General features: G+C 35.0%; 1 protein-coding gene across 4 annotated transcripts in view; it reads left to right on the forward strand.

Moving 5' to 3' along the window:
• LOC108908653 overlaps positions 1–23,219 on the forward strand; it is a 54,128-nt gene extending 30,909 nt beyond the window's left edge. For 2 of the 4 annotated variants that reach the window (XM_018712760.2, XM_018712759.1), the window contains 14 exons: positions 607–750; positions 1,579–1,893; positions 3,611–3,925; positions 4,113–4,427; positions 4,553–5,197; positions 5,252–5,532; positions 5,588–5,810; positions 16,051–16,182; positions 16,928–17,251; positions 17,394–17,720; positions 17,955–18,056; positions 20,582–21,220; positions 21,856–22,179; positions 22,272–23,219. In XM_018712760.2, the coding sequence (XP_018568276.1) occupies positions 607–750; positions 1,579–1,893; positions 3,611–3,925; positions 4,113–4,427; positions 4,553–5,197; positions 5,252–5,532; positions 5,588–5,810; positions 16,051–16,182; positions 16,928–17,251; positions 17,394–17,720; positions 17,955–18,056; positions 20,582–21,220; positions 21,856–22,179; positions 22,272–22,642 (4,457 nt within the window). In that variant the 3' untranslated portion in view covers positions 22,643–23,219. The remainder of the gene's footprint in view (positions 1–606; positions 751–1,578; positions 1,894–3,610; positions 3,926–4,112; positions 4,428–4,552; positions 5,198–5,251; positions 5,533–5,587; positions 5,811–16,050; positions 16,183–16,927; positions 17,252–17,393; positions 17,721–17,954; positions 18,057–20,581; positions 21,221–21,855; positions 22,180–22,271) is intronic. The other 2 variants (XM_018712762.2, XM_018712761.1) reach the window with 2 other exon arrangements.
• Positions 23,220–24,578: the final 1,359 nt, after the last annotated feature.

Raw genomic sequence — 24,578 nt, forward strand, 5'->3', positions numbered from 1 at the left:
TGCAGCAAAATAAAACTCTCTCTCAGCGGTAAAAATAAAAGCATTTTTATTGAAAACAAAGTTTAGTGAGAAGAAATGTTGTCGGGGCAAGCGATCGTTGAAGAATCCTAGTGTGGAGTCGCTCGCAGGTATATGTATCTGCTGTAGACCTCTTCCTGGAACCCTGGTGCGTCCTGCGTCTGTTCTTTGTCCTTGCAACTGTTAGGCCAGTCCGGCGTTAGGCTGGCACTTTTGTCTAATATTTAAAATGGGTCGCTTGCGAACATGTGTACCCACAGTGATGTACCATAAATTCTGAACTTAGTTTCTGATAAGCAATGATGCACTCAAAAGACTCATCAACAGTTTGAGGAACATTTACGAATTCACATATAAAACGATAACCAAGGCGGTCCAAAATTAGTCAAAGGTCCACATCGAAATGAATTTTTGTAAAAAGTATCCGCATGTTTGTGAACAGGTGAATCAAATGTGTTAGAAAGTACAAACATACCAACAGAAACAGCTTCTATAAACTCTAGTGTAATGAAGAAATAAACATTTCCTACCAGTCCAACAATCATATTTTTTGTAAAAATTTGAGACATACGGATCTTATTTTTGTAGGAGAACTTACCAAGGAAGAAGATGTTTTGGAATGGCTGGTTCAGCACAAGAGTACAGGGGATGAAGACGACGTCATCGAAGACGTAACTTTAAAAACACTCACGACACTTATTAGCAGCGTCGACCACCTAGCTGTATTATTTTGTAAGTATTTCATAAAATTTTCCAATATCTACCTATGCATATTAAATCCTATGACCCTTACTTTTCCCGTAGTCCAGCAGTAATACATTTCTTGTAAAAATAAATCCAAACCTCTCTCCTTGCCTATTATTACATCTTAATTAGTCGTTGTAACAGCAGTAAGGCACTTAATAAAATAAATTTAACAATATGTGTATGACTCATTTGGCAGTTTTTCAGAAGGGACAGTTCATTTTAAATTGGAGTTCATTTGTTTTGACTAATTGTGCAAGCAGATTTAAATAAGTATTTCTAATTGTAAGACGCGTATGCAACTATTTCATTATTTAATTCTGAATTATATTATGAAGGAACGAATTAAAATTTTTCAATGACATTTCTAGATCTATGGCATAAGTTCAGCAGGTGGATAATGTTAAGCCTAAATGTCTTCATATATCCATTGTTTTTCAAGGATGAAATATAAGAAAATATATACAAATACTCTAATATTTCTTGTGTGTGATTTAACGGAGATAAATATGAAGATATAGAGCGTATCAAATAATGATGGAAATCTCACTTTAAGCCTCAGAATTTTGAAGCTACTGGATATTTTGGAAATTTAATCAAAGTATTTCATCTCTAATCAAGGCTTTTTATACCAAAATGATCCAGAGAACATACACTGAAGTTGACATGAACTTAAAAAATACCCTGTACATTAATTGTCCTCTATTCCCCACCAACCCACGATGTTCCTTTCTTTCTCCCCATTTTTTCAACCAGTCTAGATAAGATTTGCCATCATTATCCCTATATTTTCAATCACATTAACCAACATTTTAGATGACCATGGAGAAGAGGAATCCATGCAGGCTCTGGAGGAACTGGAACACATCGACGATGACTGCGACAAGTATGGCATCCAATTCGTAAAGATCGACGACCCCAACGCGGCCGAAGAGTACGGCCTGGACACTCTACCTTCGGTGGTGTACTTCGAGAAAGGCATTCCAAACGTGTACGATGGGGACCTGGAGGAGGAGCAGGAGTTCCTCGAGTGGTTGATTGAACAATTGGAGAAGGATGAAATCGAGGATGTAACCGATGAAATGCTGGACAAACTTATCGCCGAGGGGAAGAACCTAGCTGTTTTGTTCTGTAAGTATTCTTTCATTTGGCAGGAATTTACAAACCGACACGAATGAGTTTGCATCTGAGATAGTTGAGTCTACAAATGGGCAAGAGAAACGCTTTTATTCCAAATCGCTGCGCTTGTGTTTATTCTTTCTAGCCGAATGCGTTCTCTCTCAATCTCGTGCAGCTCTATCTGTGTCAGGAACGTAAACTTATTTGTATCTTTCTGTCTTTATCGTTTACAACTAAAGTCTGTAGATCAATTCCAGGTTCATATTTTATTTTGATACAGAGAAAAGTATGATTTTTCGTAAATAAGATATTTCATTTAGTCACAACAAAACATGAAAAAAAAAACAAATAATTTTTATCCATTATTAAATTCAGTAAGTCATCCATTATATATCGTCCGTTTATTGGAATAGAAATTCTTGAAATTAAATTTATTTTGTCGATAATAGCGATTGCTATGAGTTTATGACGTTATGTTAATTACCTGTTACAGTTTCATATCGCATAACGTTACCAAAATCTCTTACACATTTAAATTAAATTGATTTTTGTTTTAGATAATTACAAAATGTATAACAGTCAAATCAAATAATGAATATACAAGATAATGCAAAAATAATTTTGCATTATTATGGTTTTTGTGAATATTCTGTTGAGCTAATGAAACTATTTATCCCAAGGGTGTAATTTTATGGCCGCTTTGGCTTACTATTTATACGATTTCATGATGTTTTAAAATCTGACAGTGGCCATTTATATGCAGATCGTACACAATCGTATTATTCTTTTGATGATTACATTACCAGCTGTCTTGTTAATGGAGTTCTAGCATCTCTCATTGACATATCAAATAAAGTTTATCTTCCCATAAATTCGACTAAATCCAAGGTAATACTTTTTGGCAAGAAATCTCAGAGTGGGTATATTGATAAGGTAAACATTCGAGATAATAGTGCTCAGTGCTCGTCTAGATTTAGCTCCTGTGTCAAAAAATTTGGGACGGATACTATCTACAAAGCTGTTGTTCCTTTGACAAAGTTATAGAACTTACGTCTCCATTTTTATAATAAAATTACCTACACATTATTTTAACAGCAGATTTAGGACAGCGTTTACTGTATTAATATAAAAGATGTAACGACTGCGTTTGACAAACTTTCGAGACTGATTCCTTTCATTAAAATACACAAAAAAGCATGGGCAGCACCTTTTTGTTAAAACAATTTCTATAATCATTCAAAGACTGAAAATGAATTGCAGTTTTTGAAGAACTCCTAAGCATATAGACCTCAAGTGTGATACAGAATAGTGCTCTCATAGTAGTTACCGTCATTTAAAGGAGGGGAAAAGAAATCAAGTTATCGAAATTATAAGAATCTGAGGTGTTTCAACTATCAACCTGTTCTTACATTTGGATATGGATTTACCACTTCCAACTAAAGCGTTTGTGTTTGTTAAATATTGAGTCAGAACAGTTGCACTGTAGGTATTTAATTTGAAATCATTTTAAAAAACTTGTTACTCTCCTTTTTCTCTTCGTTTTGACTTATGAAATCAGTTCTCCGCAGTATGGCTGAGACACCCTTTCTGAGATTTATAAAATAAATAAGTACGAATTGTCAAAGTTGATAAGTGCTGAATATATTTAACTATATAATTCTTTAAGTATGTTACCTTCGCTACGACCTTAATTTTATTTCTCTTTTCCTTTGTTCCTAAAAATCCTCAGATGACGATGACGACAGAAAGAGCCAAAAAGTCCTCAACGAATTAGAAAACATCGACGACGAATGCGACAAGCTCGGTATCGTTTTCGTGAAGATTGATAACGATGACGAAGCTAAAGAATACGGCATCGAGAAGATTCCCTCCCTAGTTTACTTCGAAAATGGCATCCCCACGTTGTATGAAGGTAATCTGGAAGACGAAGACAAAGTCCTCAAATGGTTTGAGCACCAAATCAAAAGCGACGAAATCGAGGACGTCACAGATGAGATGCTGGACATCATTCTCAACAAGAGGCAGTTCGTCGCTGTTCTTTTCTGTGAGTATCTTATATTCAAATAATTCAAAATCTCAGTTTTTGAATGAAACTATATTCGATCCACATCTAGATACTGCAATTAACTAACAATTATAGAACACAGACTTTAATTTCATATTTTTCTATACAATTTTATACTTAAATTTAATAAAGATTTATTAATTTTTATCTTCATTATTTACTTCAGATGACAGAGACCAAAAGAAGAGTCAAAAGGTTCTGGTGGAACTGGAAAACATCGATGACGAATGTGACCAGAACAACATCGTGTTTGTGAAGATCGATAATGATGAAGAAGCTAAAGAATATGGAATAGACGTCATACCAAGTCTTGTATTTTTCGAGAAGAAGATCCCCCATTTGTACGAAGGTGATTTAATGAAAGAAGAAGAACTCTTAGGGTGGCTGTTGCACCAAAAAAGGCATAGCGAAATCCCAGACATCACAGATGAAATGATGGATCTACTAATAGACTCGCAACAGTATTTGGCTGTGCTGTTCTGTAAGTATAATGTTGACTGATTTTCATTAAAAATATTAATTGGAATTCTTCCGATATTTTTAATGAAAACCAGTAAATACACTTATTTAATTTACTTCACTTGATAGTAAAAATGTTACTTTTAGATGACAAGGATGACAAACAGGACATCAGAGTTCTGAACGAACTTGAAAATATCGATGATGACTTGGAAAAAGAAGGCATCGTTATTGTCAGGATTGACAATGATGCCGAAGCGAAAGAATATGGTATTGACCACCTGCCAACCCTGGTGTATTTCGAGGACAAAATACCCTCCATTTATGAAGGCGATCTGATGAATGAAGACGAAGTTTTAAAATGGTTGATTGAACAAAAGGAGACAGCAACTATTGAAGAAGTAACCGATGAGATCCTTGACGATCTCATACAAGAACATGAGTATGTTGTCGTTTATTTCAGTGGCAATTGCGAGGAAGGAGAAAAATGCGACAAAATCCTTGACGAACTGGAAAATATAGATGATGAACTGGATGAAAGCGGTATAATCTTTGTTACAACAGAGGATTTAGTTATGGCTAAGAAATACGGAATCAAAAGCTTTCCGAAATTAGTATTCTTCAGGAATAAAGAACCTTTAGTATACACTGGAGACATCGAAGATGAAGATGAAGTACTCGCTTGGCTTACGGATGAAAATACTTTAGAAATTCCCGACCGCATAGAAGAGGTGAACACCAAGATGTTGGACAAAATCCTAAGCGAAAATGAACACGTAGTTGTCTATTTTTGTAAGTAGCAGATCGCTAAACACTAAAATTAAATTAAATTAAAACCTTTTTCAGACAAAGAAGGAGACAAAAGGTCACAAAAGATCCTGCTAGAACTTGAAAACATTGACGACGAATGTGAAGATAAAGATATAGATTTTGTCAAAATTTCCGACGAAGGTATCCAAAAGGAATACGACCTTCCTTCTTTGCCAACCGTGGCGTTTTACAGAAACAGATTCAGGGAGATTTATACTGGAGATATGATGCACGAAGAGGCGATCTTGGATTGGATTTTACAGTTACGCGATTCTGATCCCGATGTAATTGAAAGCGTTGATAGAAAGACTTTACAGGTGCCATCGTTAACATACAGTGTTAGTTTTTATAAAGTCACTGTGCATTTTTTAGGTTCTCATAAACGATGTGGACCATTTAGCGGTACTTTTCTATACCGACAACTGTGAAGAATGCGATGAAATCCTGGAGGAACTCGAGACCATCGACGACGACACAGACAAACACGGTATCCAATTTGTCAAGTCCAAAGACGCCAAACTGGCCTCCGAAATCGGGATCTTCAGCTTCCCGGCTCTGGTGTATTACGAAACCGGTGTTCCTATCATGTATGATGGTAAGCTATGATTTGGGATTGGTTTTCTTTCTTTTTTTTTCAATTTTCTCGGCAGGAATCGTCGCAAGTAAGTATGTTGCGAAAGATAAAATTAATCGAAAAATTAAATGTTATAGGCAACCTAAAAAACGAGGACAAAGTGTTGGAATGGCTAGTAGATCAGAAAAGTAAGGGTATTTCGATTTTATTCTTATAACACTTAACTTTATATGTAATATTTTCTGTCAGACCACTTGTGTCTAGATCATTAAAGTCTTTTTGCCAGAATTGGCTTTTAATGCTAAATGCGAGGTGTGTATGCATGTGAGGCTGCATGTTGCTGTAATTTCTTAGGTGATGACGACTCGGACGAAGATGACGACGACAGCGACGAAGATGATGACGACGACGACGACGACGGCGCTAACAGCCCAGCAGCACGCGGCGGATTACAGAGTTTTGATGAGTTGATTGGGGGATTCGTTTCAGGTAAAAATGGAGGAGTACAGGGTTGGTCCAAAGAACGGCGCTCTGGGTAATATTAAATTACTTTTTAACTACGTCGAGATGATTTTAATTAATTTGCAAGATCGGGAAATCAGATAAAAAGATTCATATTATTGATCAGTGTATCAGCTTTCCCTTATTCTAAATTAGAAAATATTTTTTTTAAATAGAACCCGGTAAAACAACATTACGTTTTATTCTTCTTCAAATATTTAACTTTTTTACAGTCGTACTTAAATAATGTACTAACATTTCATAATTCTTATAAAGTAACAATCTGTAATCACATTAGACTCGGCAATGGTATAAGAAATGAAAAATTAGTAACATTATAATTCATACTTTATTTAATAAAAGCACATTAATTTCCAATTCTAATAATTTATATACAGGGGTATTCACATAACATTCTACCATTCTTATGGTTTTTGCCTTCCTACATAGGAAAAAATAGTAAAGTCCAAAGTTTTAGTAGATTTTCTTGTCATCTAAAGGAAATATTTATTATAAAAAACTATTGATATTTCAATTGGAAGATATAAGTCAAAGTATTGTTTTTCTAATGAGACAATAATATGTGCATGTCATGTATTTGCCTTGCACTATATTTTGGTTTATTTAGTGATTCTGCACATGGTCAGATTACCATTAGCTTTGGAATCGTCATGAACCCACTGCGTGGTGAGTTTTCTGATGATAAGTTTAAAAAACAATATTTCATTTCTGTTTTAAGAAAGAATATTTTATTATGAAAGTTGTTTTATAATATCTTCAACAATATCCATCTCAATGATAGCTTCGTCCAATATTTTGTCATATAAATTATTATTCGTTCTTTGTTTATTACATCTTTCAAAATCCCTCATAGGAAGAACTAGACAGGATTCAAATCAGGACTGCTATCATAAAATTATTTCTTATAATAGTCTTATCCTATGACATTATATCTATCCAATAATTGAAATTAATAAAAATGAGAAAAACTTATTTAAATGTTCTTTGTCTAGAACAATGAGATTATTATATAAACACCTTTTATAGTATCTTCTTCATCTTCTTTTCCTAGCGGTTGGTTCTGATCAAGTCCTATAGTACCGCGGCTTTATTAGCAGGCCTATTGTGCATCCCACTACTCAGTCCTATTCAACAAGTAGTTTTGTCCTCTTTACAAACTCCAAAAGCTTCCCTGCCGACACTTCTCTCAGCTCCTTGGGTTCCAAGTCTAACTGTATTAGTGGTAGCCAGTTCAGTCAGCATTTGTAAACATTTCCACACCCTTTTATAATATAGTATCATTTTCTAAAAGATTTGTTTGGTAGTTTTAATAGTGGAAAATCATACTAGTTCCATGTCGATCTTTATCTATATTGTATAAACTGTCAAAGCAAATGTGCGATATGTATGTAATTATGAAAAGGAGGCAATTCGAAAAAGCGGTAAATATACAGAATGTTCTATTTAAAAAAAAATAGAGTGGTTTCAAAATACCGAAATACAAGATTCAATTTATTTTTAATATATTTCTTTGAGAACGTAAAGATATTCCCTAATTAGCTTTTACCACTTTTTTCTAAATGGAAGATCAAAAATGATAAGGGAACTAGAATAAGTATTATATGCAAATCCCTCTACAGTATATTCCAATTAGTTTCTAAGAGTTTACTGTTATTAATATTTATTAAACATTCCTCCAAATTTTCATTTATGTACTAACTTCTTTGTTTCTTGTGGTGTATTAAGATACAGAAAATGCGGAGAATCGTTTTCATCCATTGTTATAATAAAAGGGAAATGCAATTTCTTTCTATAATAATTAGAAATTATGTCAGTCACAATATATAAGGTGTTTATCAACTTGAAAATTAATTTTTAATGATGCCTTTGTCTTGTTATATTAATCCACATAGTGAAAAAAATTAAAAGTAGTAAATAAATACTGATCTTATGTAACGAAAAAGTGGTAACATATTAAGAACCGCTGTAGTCAAGATGGAATGACACATTGTATTCTCACTTGACACGTACTTTTGGAACGATTGTTATAAATCTCATAGTACTTGGTGTATGGAGAATTAGAAAATAATTTATGGATTTCCGTTCTGCTACGTAGCATTTTGTCTACATTCACCGTTAATAACATGTCCACCATTTCGTAATTATGTCCCATTTTAATAAAACGCTAATCACTAATGAAAATAACGCTCTGTCACTACAATTTTACCCAAACTAGATTAATACCGAATCACGAGAGATTTTTTGGTGCGGAAAAATAACCAACGTCGAAAATAGTACATTCGGATTCAATATTAGATAATAAAAGAACAATTAATGATTTTCTTAATTAGAATATTAAACTAACTTAATTTGTGTAAACCTTCTTACTTAATGTCAAGGCTACATGTTTTATACATACCTACCTTAAAAATACATAAAACAACTAAAATGTGTTGACAACATATTGCTTGACAAATGTAATCTTCTATGCAGGACGTGGCGTGTATAATCTATAAAAATTAAACCACAGCTTCCTAACGATTTTTTCCTTTCCTTTTTTTTTAAATTAAAGTTCAATTATGGATCAAAATATTTTCTCTGGAACGGTCCTGTCCGTGTGCTGTACGATGAGTTACGTGCTGTACTCGTAGACTAGCCGCGTAAACAAATCGTCGTTGAAACATAGAAAGATACTTCTCAATTTTTAGGGAATTTTTCAATGCAAAAGTACAAACTAAGAAAAATAGATGTTTAAAAAAAACTGATATTTTTCTTATTATAGTAATTAATAGTAATTAGTAATTACTTTTTTAAATGCATTGTTGTTACTGCAAGAGTTCGCAAACAAAACCACATAAGCATCAGGATAGTTGCCAACTGCGTGCACTAAACAAACTCCATTAAAATATGGAACAAAATGAAATAAAACTTACCATTTCTAGAGAAAATGTTGAAATTGATCCCCATTAGCGCGGATACAAGCATGGCACCGATGCACCCTATTTTGGCGAATATTTTCCCAAATTCCAGGTATTCCCCTAATTGTGTCGGCAGCGTCAAGTATACAGTTTCGCAATTCTTCCACCGTAGCAATTGGAGTATTGTAAACCAATGACTTCAAGTGACTCCAAAGATAAAAGTCTATTGGAGTTAGATCGGGTGACCGAGGTGGCGACGGCACAGGACCAAAGCGCTGAGGAAACATTTCATTCAAAAGTGTCGTTACTTCTCGAATACTGTGTGTAGGAATCCCATCTTGAAGATAAAACATGCGTGCTCGAACTTGTAATGCCACATCGTCCAATAATTCAGGCAACCGGTTCTCCAAAAAGTCAGCATATGTTGGTCCATTTAGACGTCATTCAAAGAAATGGGGACCCACAAGTACATCGCCTTTTATGCCATCCCAAACATTTACTGAGAACCGTTGTTGAAAATGAGTTTCCCTAATCGCGTGAGGATTTTCGCCCATATTGGCCCATATCAAGATTTTCCAACACTGCATCTTCAACATTAAGGTTCACTTGCTGACCACGTCCTTCTCCTTGAGGAATAACACTTCCCGTATCTCGCAGCCGCTGAACGCACTGTAGGATTGTATTTGCACATGGGGGTGACGTTGTAGCCATCTTCCCGGTAGAACCTAGTCGCCGCGAGCGCATTTTCTCCGGACGCACCATATACCAACACCATATCGACACGTTCGGAAATAGTAAATGCATTGTTTTCTTGGTTCATTGTAAAACTAGTTTGTGCATAAAATAAAAAATTAAGTAAAGTAAGAAATAAGAATCTCGTTTTTAATGTAATCGGCACGCTATTCTTATTTTTTACTTCTTTATAAAAATTACACTGTCACTATCGTGGAATTACAAAATAAAAACTTTTCTGTGAAATCTTTCACTTTTTTAACACTGATGGGTCGATGGACGATGCTTAATATTTAATAATTAAGTGAATAATGAATTCAAAACAAATACAAAATCAGTTGACTGCACACATTTTTTGACAATGTAACCTAACCTTCTTTTAGTATTACTAGTATTAGATTATACCATAAATTATAAGAATGCATCTCGGGTCGCATAAAAACATTTCCAGTTTTTAATACAGGGTCGGACTTCATTTTCGTTGAATAAATGAACTTTAATTTACAAAAAAAAAAACGCGAAGATAGAACTTTTTCGTATACGACTTTTCTATTACAAATATCATCAGGAAGCTGTAGTTTAATTTTTATAGATTATACTCGCCACACCCTGTGTGTAACATTGGCAGTTTGAATAGAATACAAATATGGAAATTAAATGAAAATTGTTATATTCATTTTGATTTGAATTAAACATAAAATTACGTATTATATTTTACATGAGTCGACAAAATAGCATTTCCAACCCATGATGAAATATTTTTTTTTGTAAAACAACAATTTCATATACCATTTCTTAGCAATTTTTACTAAAATAATTTTTTTAACAGTCGGCTTCTTTAGTTAAGATATATCTCCTATTAAAAATAAATCATCAAGTTCGTAAACATCCTGTATATATACCTAATCAAATAACAAGTGAAATGTTGAAAATAACAAGTGAAATGGTGGAAATATATATTACAGGACTTACTACAAACATTTTTTTTCTTATAGGATAATCTTAACATTGCGCGAAATTCAAAAGAGATTCAAAATAGCTATAGGTTGGTTAAACTATGTGTCATTACTTTTTCTAAAAAATAATTTAACTTCCAAATTTCACACATTTACAGTGTGCTCCGTACTACTTGTTGAGAAACATCTGTAAACGTAAATGTATCTCACGATCAGTCGAAATCGTATATCTCTCGGTTAACCATATTGCCAACTTGGTACCAGTTTTTAAACCAGCGGTATCGACCAGTAGATATCTTTGTTTATTTTTTAGCAATTACATATGATACGTTTTAATTTTGTTTTTGGGACATGTCTAGCCATATAATAACGAACCGTCTCGATATGTTAAAAGTAATCTGGTATACCAAGCGCCTCACCCCATAGCACGTAGATCATATTGTGGCAGACCGAGAGTCCGGCAGTCCTGGACGATGTAGTCGTTGCTTCTTGGAGTGGGCGTCCTCGTCCTTGTCTGTGCATGTCTCCCCCTCCTCGCTGCATGCAGGGCATAGTGTCAGACTCTCACTCCTCTGTATCACCACTTAATATACTTACTAACAGCTAAACGCTCTTAATATATACAACTCTTTCCTTCTCTCTATCTGTGATCACATTTATGAGTGAATTCTGACATTATGTATTCCTGCTGCAGGAGATGGCTGCTTCTACATCGGGATGGGCGGCAAGGGCCAGCTCCCTAACCCCGCGTTCGAGCCCTACCAATGCTGCCCCAAGCCGGCCGGAGGAAGCAAGGTCGCCAAGTTCCAGCCCAAGATCAAGCTGGTCACCGCCAAGCCATCGTCGACCAAGGCAGTGAAAAAGATCGACAAACCGGTCCCTGCGCCCATGAAGACCGTCTCCAAGGCCAACCACCCCCTCCCGCCTAGGCCGGGTAGCAAAGATGTTAAAAACGGTAAAGAGAAGGCCCCGCCTGCGAAGGGAGAGAAGGGCAAGGGAAAGAAAGGATTTTTCGGCACCGGTAAATATATCTGGTGGTGGTAGGTAATGGACACTAATCGTCAAATTTTCCATGGTGAAGCGTGAACGCAATGGTGAGGATTGTATTGTGATCTCAGGCAATCCATCTCTAATTCGACTTTGACCCCACAACTACTATAATATTCTGCTGTTTTAATGGCTTTCGAGTGACTTTTTCTATAAGTTCATATACCTATAGCAGCGTTAAGAAATAGTTAATATCATTGTCACCTTTTCAACCACATGATATATTTGTTTGTTTTGCCACTGCGAATGTTTCATTAACTCCGTACCGCAAGACTTGTCTGATTGTGAACTAAACCACACATCCTTCAAAAGGAACACAAGCTACTAACCTTGCGGATTCTTAACAAAAGCATGATCCAGGCCGGACAAGCTTGCGGTACCGATGCGATATAACATTAGTGGTCCTCCTGAAGGAGCATCTACCCAGGCACCTTAGTTGAGTTTGAACTGTTTTTATTTACTTCACCTCTATAGTGGGTACTTGCCCCTTCTCGCTCAACTACTTAAACATTATAGCTTTTCTATTTAAGTACTTAGTAGCTATGTAAATATTGTTATTGATTATATTGTTAAATTGTTGAAAGTGTAGCATTTTGACGACTGTATCTACTACCAAATAGAACTGAACAACCCTGAATCCACCGAGATTGAATGGCTCTACGTGTTTGCTTTGTATCTTACCATCTTAACAGTCCAAAAGATCTAGTTGCATTCGGGGGTGTACTTGTTGATAACTGTCGGTGTCAGCGCTACAAACACTGCCGCACACCTCGCATGTACATAAACACCACACTTGTAAAATGTTGGAAATACAAATAAATTGTTTTCTATTACTGTTTATTATATAGTTTACACAAAAGCTAGCCTTACGTCAGCTGAAGTGGTCCAACCATGGAAAGGAGGAGTCTATAACGAACAGAAATTTAAATAAAGTTAATATTCAACTAGAATTCTATTGAAGTAGTTGCCTCTTCGGAAGATTATCTAATAAAGGATTTTCATGGCGGGCTGCTAGCTTCTCTAGAAGATATCCAAACGGCATCTTATGAAAGAAATAATAATAAAGATTAATTCTCCATGAAAACTTCGAGAAAATTCTATTTTAATTGGTAGAAGTCTAAATCTACCTGAAATAAGAAAAATTGTGACAAGATAAAGCAAGATACAAAAACAGTGTTAAAATGAAGTGACGTGGATTGCATTGTTCCGAGTGTATGGTTTATTTTCGGAAAAGAAATGGAAAGTGTCAAAGAACGCATCTTAGAAATCTCCAAATTGTTACCCAGTGAGTTCTGGAATTTAATTTTATAAAAATCTTGTTGAATCAACTGGATCTCCCAAAAATCAAAGTACAGTACATATTTTAATAGCAATTGGTCAAAAATATAGATCATATTTGACGTTAATTTAAATAATTGTCTTTAGTATTTCAATATTACACAGGGTGTTTCGGAAAACATGGGCCACCGCTCGGGGGCAGATTCCTAACCTAAAAACAAGATTATTTTTTCATATTAACATGAGTCCGATTTCGCTTCGTTCCTTAGTTACAGAGTGTCAATGTTTTAAAATAAAATTAGTTTTTTCCAGAAATCTAGATTTCCACTTGAGGGAATTAAATAAAATTTGGACAACTAACTATATACGACGGAATACACATTTCTAGGTGTTTTTATGTTGAACATGAATTACAGTACCCGACTTACTTGCAAGCCCTTGGATTTAATCGAAGAAAAAATTGATTCTCCTTTGAGATTTCTAATTTATAATTACAAGGGTTAAATTCTAGCTCAATTTTGATCAAAACTTGACTTACTATTTTTTCGTTTTCCGGCCTGTAATTCATGTTCAACATAATAGTACCTAGGAATGTGTATTTGTTTGTAAATAGTTAGTTGTCGTTTCATTTAATTCCCTCAAGTGGAAATCTAGATTTTTGGAAAAAACAAATTTTATTTTAAAACTTGTAACTAAGGAACGGAGCGAAATCGGACCCATGTTGATTTTAGATTAGAAATCTGCCCCCGAGCGTTGGCCCATGTTTTCTAAAACACCTTGTATACTAGATTAGGTTTTCAAAGAAAAACACACTGAAAACACACTATTAACTTTTTTGATTTTAGAATTATAAGATAATGTGAAATACAAAAGTTACAGGATTTTTTTATGAAGTTTTCGAAAATGATAATAGACAAACGAATGAAGTCCAAACAAAATGGCGGAGGGTGTTAACTTTATTAATTTAAATGGATATATATTTTCACATATTTGGATAGAACGTTACTTGTCCAGCACCGACATATAGGGTTTGTTGGGTCCATCTGTTACAATAAGCAAGATACTATTAAAAAACGAAAAGATTTTTTATTAAGAAAATAAGATATCTTGTAATTGTTAGACCTCTTTCAGGCATTTCTGCCTTATTTTCAAGTAAGTAAGAATTTACAGATTTAATTGACATATTTTGACATATACTGACCAAAATGCGTATAGGTATTTTAACTAAATCTCACTTATCAGGCCATGAGAGGTTACTCATGGACAATGTTATATGGTTGGCGTGACAGTGACAGTCCCGATTTAACACTCTCAAATACATTTTTGTGGGCATTTTTAAAGAACAAAGTTAATAATAATTTTAATAAGTGCGTACAAATGATTAGAAATAAAATTAGAGAAACTATTTATGAGTTAAACAATAATAATAATTTGAATTGAGTAAATAATTAATAATAAGATATGAGCTTAGTGTTTTAAATAATGTAGGCAATTTGAGAAATATTTGTAATTTAAATATTATATAGTTGTTAGCTGTAAAATTGTAATTGTAATACTATAAATTATTGTTGTTCATCTCCATACTCTATTTTAATTCCTATATTTCAATTTTCTATTTCTGAAATAATATTACAAAATGTCAAACAATAATAATGTTGTCATGACATTACCTATCACTATCACAACCAACCATATAACATTGTCCATGAGTAATTACTAATTAGGCTTATGACGGCCTAATTAGTGAGATTTAGTTAAAATAATTATACGCATTTTGGACCGTATCAATGTCAGATATGTCAAAATATATTACAACTAAATCTGTAAATCCTTATATAATGGGAAACAACGCAGAAATGCTTGAGAGGGTTCTAACAATTACAAGATATCTTATTTTCTTAACAAAAACCTACTTCTTTTTGCTTTTTTATAGTATCTCGCTTATTATTAGAGATGGACCCAACCAACCCGCTATAACTATGCTCGACAGGGAACGTTCTATCCAAATATGTAAAAATATACAGGGTGTTCCATTTAAATTAACAAAGTTAACATTCGCGGCCATTTTATTTGGACTTCAGTTGTTTGTGCAACTTTTATATTTCTCATTTTTTTAATCTAAAAACAAAAAAGTTAATGGCGAGGTCAAACTAGAGTGAATCACCCTGTACATAGGTGCTTTTCATTAAAAATCCACCCAAAAACAATAAATTAACCATGCCACATAATCATTAATATTATTGTTATATGTGTTTTCTGTTAGTTTTATACTTACTCATTAAAAAACTTGCACATTTGCCACAATGAACGCAAGTTGCTTCCGTTGCGATTTCAATGCTTTCCGCTCAAATTAGCATCCACCCGCGACAGCATCATTTTCAAACTGAAAAACGCATTTTACTTATTTCTGATCATTGCCTACATCACAACTGGGCAGTGATGAATAACACTTGGCAACGCATTGTCACTTACAAACACGTATTACGACGTTCTGCCTACAATTGTTTGTTAGGATGATATATTCCAGGCTTCCGCATCATAATTTTACGTAAAAGTAACTTGCTTCAAAGAAATATTGGACGTTTACCACCTACTGGTGACTGAGTGTTAAAACCCGATAACGAGCCAACTTCAATAACGTATTTAAATAGTTCGTTATAGACTACCCACTTTAAAAAAAATCGCAAGAATGAAAAAAGAACACCTGTTCTTCGTAAACGACACTGACTGGTAAGTTGATTTCTGTCTCTTGCCATTCCAAAACTTTTGTACGTAATAAAATATTTTCAATTGGTTCCTTTACAATTCGCTCTATCAGTTTTTCCTCAGGTAACCTTCTCGATGAGGGCGAGGTTTTGGACTGGATGACAGACCAGAAAAATGACCAAAGCATAGAAGAAATAAACAGGGAGAAGCTGTTCAACTACATTGACACCAAGGAATTTCTGGCGGTGGTGTTTTGTAAGTTTATGTCCCCAGTATTGCACATTATATAGGTAGATTATTTTATCTAGGTGGACAAAATTTGTGGATTTAGTATTTTTAGTTTAATTTTTTTTAACGTGCACAAAATAATACCTACTCAAACTGAGGTGTTTCTGAGGATTTGAAGGAAATCCAACAAGAGATGTAGGCCTCAAAAAAATATTTGTTAAAATGTTAGAGGCAGAAACTCATCAGTTGTTCCAAAAAAACAGCAGTCATACAACAATTAGCGTATTAAAATAGTTCAATATTATATGTCCATCTTTAACACTGCTAGATTTTGAATAAAATGAGAGGTTTTTTGTTACTATTGCGTTGCTGTTTTAACTTATTTAATAAAAACTATTTGTAAAAGTTGTAATATCCTTCTAAACTACAAGAGTTCTTTTAGAATCATCTTAGGTATCTTCAGCTTCTATTTTTTCCAAAGCAGCAAATCGAATCCTCCCTTTTTACTCAAAGTCTAGCAATTTTAAGTGAAAGCAGTCAGTATTTTTCCTTATAAGATCCTTACGCTGCAAAAATATTTTCAAAACCGCATTGATGTAAGGAATTGAAATGTTTGAAAGTGATTTGAATGAGATTAATCGAGTCTTGAGTTGAACACCCCATAACTCTCAAATGAATCATTTTAGGACTAAGATAGATTACATTTGTTTTCACCTTGTAAATAACAGTAACAATGAAATCTTGTGGAATTGATGATACATTATTGCTATAGATAAAGAAGAGGATCCTGACAGTCCCCGGATTCTGCGACATATAGAACTAATCGACGATGAGGCAGCAGAATACGGAATAAAGATCGTGAAAATGAAAGACAGACTGATGGCGAAGAAGTACGGTTGGAGGGATCCACCTGGAATTACTTATTTCCGGAAAGGTAAACCCATTAACTACGATGGAGACATAGACGATGAAGAAGAGGTCCTGGATTGGTTGACAGATCCGGAAAATATGGAACTAACCGATCACATAGAGAGGGTTAACAGAAAAATGTTTGAGAAGATCAGGCAGAGGTCTGACTACGTGGCAGTGTTTTTATGTGAGTATGAGCAATATGACAACGTTGCGCCTCTTTGACGTTTTGCATATTAACATTCAATGGGGAAAATACAGTAAAAGGGAAAACAACTTGTGTTACGATGATGTCACATACAAAATTTTCTTTAAGTTAAATGTTTTAGACAGCAGCGACTGCAAACAATGCCCTAGGGTCCTTTCCGAGGTGGAGCACATCGACGACGAGGCCGATTCCGCTGGAATCAACTTTGTCAAGATCGACGACAAGCAGATGGCTAAAGAGCTGGGGGTATTCGCCCTTCCCGCCATTCTGTTCTTCAAGTCTGGCTCGAAAGAGCCGGTGATATATGCTGGAGATCTTTACGACGAGCAACAAATCCTTTCGTGGCTACTGACCCAAAAGGATCCCTCTGGGGATATCATCGAAGCGACTGAAGGGAGTGAATTGATCACGTTGATTGATACCGAAGAAGCTTTGGCTGTGTACTTCTGTAAGTGCTATGACATGAAACTTGAAGTAAAATTTTTGCTGATCCAAGGATGAATCAGTAAAGTTATTTAACTTTAATAAATCCTTCAATGAATTAATAAAGGAAACATTCTGTCGACTCAACATGTGGTGGTGCTTTGTATTCTAGATGCTATCTGATTTATCCTTGGCTTTGAAACTTGGACTTAAATTTAACACGCTTTTGCGACGCTAACAACTCACGGCGTGTGTTCAGGGAACAAGACCCTGTGCGACTTGTGCAGTGAGATGGAGCAGCAGCGGCCGAGAAAGATCCAGAAGAAGAGTTCGGAGGAAGAGGGCGATAGTAGAGATAACGGTACTTATTTCCCCGTAGTTCTAAAATATGTCGGCAAGTGCACAATGCTGAAGAAACAAATTGGTCTTTATTTTCTTTTGTGTTGATATATCAAGAAATTTAGTAGGTATATACAGGGTGTAATACGTACGTTACCACAAACTTCAGGACTAATTTCTTCATCTCAATAAATAAAATGGGGTAAAATTTTTCCTAGAAACAATGCTAAGGACTCTATTATTCTTATATTGGTTGTGAAACTTGTTACAGTTTAATTTTTTTATAGCAGCTGACAGCATGTAACATTTCTAGAATGACTTCGACTAATGTAGAAATTAGGTGTCTGATTGCCAAACTATTTAACATCGCATAAAATTTTCTTTAGCAAATTGGTGGTGGCCGAACGATTTAGGGCGTCAGAACTTGAATCGATGTCACAAGTTCTATCTCTGCAACCGGAAAAGTGTAGAACAGCTATATTGTAGAAAGAAGTCGATTCTCCGGATAAAATAAAATGGGACAACATTGGCATGTGTCGATGTGAGAGATTGATGATGGATTTGTTTGAAATTGTGATAGTGTGATGCGGACCGTGGAGACTACCAAGCTAAAATATTTTCAAGGTCATCGTACTTCCGGTTATACCGGAAGTCGATAGTAACTTTCTTATTTTGAATGGAACCCCCTGTATATTATTGCATTTTTGGAAAAAGCATCTATTGAGCAGTTGAAAACATATAGCACACTCCATACTTAGGATTGACTATTTGCGAGATATTTTGAGAATTGACAGATGCAGACTGTCAGCAAAATTTAGTTTTCCCGGAAACATAAGTTTATTTTGGACATTTTGTAGAGGAAAACCTAATATATCGAATTTGACATGAAAATTATCCAATTTTTATACAGGGTAGTCAAAAAAAAAGATCGAATATGAAATTCAGAAAATGTGGAAAACTCGAAATTTTTAAATGGAAACCCCTATTTTTTTGTAACGTATTCGCATTCTCCACTAAAATTAAGAGTAACTTTGTTAAAGTTTCCCTATACCTAAATCCAGTGGAGTTCATTTTATTTACGAATAAACATTTCCCTTTTTTAGAGATAGGTATACAGACCCATTATACTATTCGAAAGAGAACAAAATTGTTCATCAGGTTGCGCAAAAATATACAGGGTGTTCCAATTTAAAAAAAAAAAACAAGATAAGATGGTTTAAAGTTGACTAAATTGGGTATTAAATTTCTACCACCATTTATGAAATTAAGTCATTTTGAAATTATGGCAGAGAAGCTTAGAGTTTTAGTTATGTCCCCTATGAATTTTATCAGTCTAACCTTATTTTTGCAAAATACACATGTTTTTGAATTAGGCAGAGCTTTTCCAATTTGTTTTGAAAAAAATTAAATATATCAAAAACGGTTAACTTTAAGAAAAGGAAACCTTTATCACCTAAAAATTGACGTAGAATCCAAAATTGCAATAATATACAGGATGTTCCATTTAAAATAACCGGAAGCGTCAGGTGGACGCCATTATTTTAGTTGAGAAGAGTATGTTCGAAAACACTTTTGCCTAAACTTTCACAATTAAAATCGAAGTAGTCTCTGAAACATGTCTAATGTCTCGTCACCGTGGGACACCTTGTATACACCCCACAGTAGCAAGTTCGAAACCTATATTTTCAATGTATTTTCAGTAATCGATCAAACATTGCGTTTCAAGTCTCATGTTTAAATTTAGGGTTTGTGTTTTGTTAATTTTGTGGAAAGAATCCAGAGTCCTGGAAGTTTGTGTTAATATCGCAGTCACACCCTGAAGATAACTTATAACAGACCAGTAAAGTCAGTCTAAAATATTATCAAAGTATATGGTGACAACAAATAAGTCTCAACTCAAGTTTGTTGTAAACTTTTGTGACTGTTACTAAAGGTTACACGATCTTGGGGCTGGATGCTGCGTCATCTGTTTAGATAAAACTCAATTCCAAAGTTTCTTCTGAAGAAGATATGCCACTCGACATATCAAGGAATCTAAACGGAAGACGTGGTAACCAATCACAAAACGTATAACCGCGAAGATTTTTAAATATAAAGAAAAAAATGAAACCAGTATTGAATGAATCTGAGACTACAGAACCTGACCAAAATAGCTTTAGTTATACAACACTTGCCCATATTCTTATACTTTACTATAGAGTGTCTTATATTATTCCTTCTATAGTACAGGCACCAGTTGACGAAGCAGGACTCGATGTACAAATCAGTTTATAATTATTTTTTGACTAGTTTTTAAAGTATGCTGTATCCTCACATTTCTTATTTACTTGAAAAGAAAGTTATTTTTGAATATACTAACCAAATTTTATGGCTTTATATTGAATCAATTGACTAACAATTTTTGCTTAGTCCTGCAATTTGTTTTGGTAAAAATCTTTTTATACTTTTTAACTGCTCATGAAAATTAGTAACAAAACAGTTCCTCTAACAAATTTTTTCACCTTCCCGTTAAAAAAAACTTCTATTCTAATTTTCCTCTCCCTACAGACAGTGACGAGTGCGAGCAATGCAACCAAATCCTAGAAGAACTAGAGAACATAGACGATGACTGCGAGCGCCATGGCATCAAATTCGTTAAGACTCAAGACTTGAGAATCGCCGAACAGTACGGCGCTACTGACTTTCCGGTGCTCATGTACTTCGAAACGGGCGTAGGAGGAGTCTTTGAAGGAGACATAGAAGAGGAGGAAGAAGTGCTTCAATGGCTGATAACACAGCGAACGGAAGACAGGATCGAACTAATAACCAGGGTGATGCTGGAAAATTTAGTCGAAGACACCCAATACCTAGCGGTGTACTTTTACAAACAGAACTGCCACATCTGTGAACAGATTCTGGAAGAATTGGAGAAGATTGATGACGAATGTGACGTGTACGGTATTCATTTAGTGAGGATACAGGACCCGCAATTAGCTAAGAGATATAGCATCAAGACATTCCCTGCCCTGGTATACTTTAGAAACGGCAACCCTCTGCTTTTTGAAGGGGACTTGCAGAATGAACAGTCGGTTTTAGAATGGCTGGTAGATGATGACAACAGGGAGCTGGCTGATGAAATAGAATCCGTCAATGAAAGGATGCTCATCAGACTTTTGCAAGAATCTCCATTCCTAGCAGTTTTCTTCTGTAAGTATCTTTATACAGGGTTCTTCACGGTAAATGACCTTTTAGACGTTTCAGAGGAACCAAAGACAATATGACTCTGAAATTTTGTTTACGGGGATTATCATATATGTCCTCTTCAATGAAAATAATGCCATCAACATAGGTTATACCGGAAGTAGCTGTCAACTTCGTTATTTTAAATGGAACACCCTATTATATTATTGCATTATCAACGAAATAAATTAATTATCCTTCCTTATATCTTTCTTCGTTCTTCTTGCTTTTTGGAATTTTGGAATACACAAAAACATAAGATGCACCCCTATCAAAATTACCTAAAGAAAATTATACTAAGTGTCCCATTTTTCACGTTATATTTTGAAAACTTAAAACCGACAAAACATTTTAAATTCAAATGGAATACCCTGTCCCATCAGGAAACAGTATTTTCCGTATCGTGATACTTTCTTCGTTAGAAGTAACATTAACAATAAAATTATACAATTTCCAAAATATTCGGTGGTGTCAAAACTTTTTTCCGTGCTCAGCATTGATAGACCTGAATACCAGTTCAGTGAATTTTTGTCTATAGTAGTTAATTATACCTCCCATTAATTCAAGTTTCATCAATTTGAAGTCAATTTTATCTGTTGAAGACGAGGAAGACTGTCCCGAATGCGAAGAGATTCTGGAGAACTTGGAGGAAATAGACGGAGAAGCCGACTTATTCGGCATCGACTTCGTGAAGATATGCAGCGCTGAGGCAGCCGCAGAACAAGGGCTACACACCTTACCGGCCTTGATGTATTTCCGAAAAAAGAAGCCCATGGTGTACGATGGCGATCTAACACAAGCTGACAGAGTTCTGGACTGGCTCACGTCGCAAGACGTCTTCGAAATCAAGAATGAAATTGAGGAAGTCAACAAAAAGATGTTGGAGAAATTGTTGGAGGAGAACGAATACGTCACTGTGTTTTTCTGTAAGTTTTTGCTTTAGAACATTTAATGAAAAATATATCAGAAGTAGATAAACACTTTATTGCTTATCACTCTCTCGATTAAACTGTTCCAGATGAAGTCAATTCCGAAGAAAGCAAGGTCATCATGGAAAAATTAGAGAACATCGACAGCGAGACCGACAACTTTGACATCACCTTCGTGAAGATGGCCGACCCCAGATACGCGAGGAAATGGGGAGTGACCAACCTCCCCGCGATAGTCTACTTCAGGCGCCGTTTCCCCAGCATCTACAGGGGAGACCTACATTCCGAAATCGATGTCTTGGAGTGGCTGAGGAAGAACCGATTCCGACAGCCTGAACTCAACCTGTTCATGTACGCTCTTCTCGCCATCATCATCGCCTTCCTCATCTACACTGCTTTCCTCCTCCAGTGTTTCAAGACCACACCGACGACCGTCGTGGCACATCCCAAGCAGTCCTAATTCCGACGGAATGGACTTTAAATATTGGTTCCGAGAAATGAGATATGTGTGTGAGTGAGAGCAAGTGCTGTACGGCTGGTAATGGAAGGGTGGATGATGATTTTATAAAAGAAGAGCTCAACCGTCGGTGTCACTTCACAAATGTGCAAGATGTTTTGAGAATCGATCCAAAGTGTCGTCGGAAGTTCAGAAGTTATTTTATTCCTTTCAAATTGTCAGTACATCGAAACATCTCGCACATTTTGCTTGTACTGGTGATTTTCCAATGCCAATGTGTTGCCAAGATCAGAAGTGCGGCGGCTTATTTTAAGTAATTCGTTTTTCTTTAACTTTTTTAAGTAAAAAGCAAAAATTTTCCTTAGACCTTCATTGAATTAATATGATTCACTATCCTGGACCAAGAATTATCATCAGCATAAAACTAGTGTTCATCTGTAATATATAAAAATGTACTTAAGGCGTACGATCATTCCCGAGCGATTTGTGAACCGGAGAAAATGGATTTGAATTATGTTTTACCTAACATAATTTTAAAAGAGAAGAATGTAAATACTCTTGTAAATAAAATATTAAGTCTATTGTAGAGGTGACTTATTTACAACATCCCTTATAGTTCAAAAGGCGTGATTCCAAGTAGGTGCAGTTTAATAAACTTGAAACCCATAACTCTCATCTAGAGAGATATTCAAGCCACTAAAAACTGTTTATCATCAAAAATATATTTCAGAGGAAAATAGTTTCCAAAAAATATCTATTTTATAAAAACATCAACCACGTGCGTTATTAAGTTATTGAAAAACAGGGGTCGTATAATCAACCCACAAAAACTTGGGGATACTGAAACCAGTAGCGCAGATATTTTAAGGCTTCCCACTACGTAGACCGCACATAGATGGCGCCACTCACTTCACCACAACAAAATCAATCTTAAAACTTAATAGCTGGACTATAACCAGACAATCTCAGATATTTTGGAAAAAAAACTGAAAATATATTCTATCCAATATTTATTATTTATACAAAAATAAATTAAACCGTCTTCTAAAGTAACAACTATTGACTAGGATAAAGTAACTAAACATACACTTATAGTTATACAGGGTGTTCCACAAGCTCTATGACAAACATTGGCAAATGGTGGCTGAGGCAGTTTCAAACATTGTTTCTTGTAGATCGGATACGTTTTTGTTTAGTTTACAAGCATTTTAAAAATATTATTTTATATTTCGTAGTAGCCTGATAAATAAAAATGATGGTTACTATGACAATAATTATTATTTATTAAAGTTTAAACATTAGTTAACCTCCATTAACCAAATTAACAAATCTTAATAATATTTAGATCTGGGGAAAACGGTGACCATGCTATTGGAACTCGTTGACCTATCCATTTATTCGCGAAATTATCATTTAAACCAAGCAGTTACTTATCTCCCTGTTCGGCCCTACGTCATCAATGAAATCAAAACGTTGTTTTCCAAGAAATTTCTATACAGATCTGCATTAAACGATCATTTAAAACACACACAGGCAGTAAATTATTGTTGAAAATGCAACTCTAAACGTTAATACTGAAACGTAGCTGAAATCGTCTTGATCTAATTGTAACGCCCAGATATGTTCATTATGATTATTATTTCTGCCATCCCTAGTAAAACACGCTTCATCATATCACATGACAAACGAAATGAAACCATCATTTTATGCATGTTGTTGAAGTAATCAGCGAGAAAATTCTAATCGTTAATGAGTATCTCCAGTATGTATTTCTCTGTTCAATACACGCCATACAAAATTCGGTGATAAATGAAGATTACTTGCTATACACTATACGCTGAACACTAATTGAAGAGTTATCAATGACACCTTCTATTATATCTTCAGTATAGGACGAACGACCTTTTTTGGAGCGGGGGTTACCTTCTCGAAGTCTACA

The sequence above is a fragment of the Anoplophora glabripennis genome, unplaced genomic scaffold (genome assembly GCF_000390285.2).
Source record: "Anoplophora glabripennis isolate ALB-LARVAE unplaced genomic scaffold, Agla_2.0 scaffold208, whole genome shotgun sequence".
In the NCBI taxonomy this organism is placed as follows: Eukaryota; Metazoa; Arthropoda; class Insecta; order Coleoptera; family Cerambycidae; genus Anoplophora; species Anoplophora glabripennis.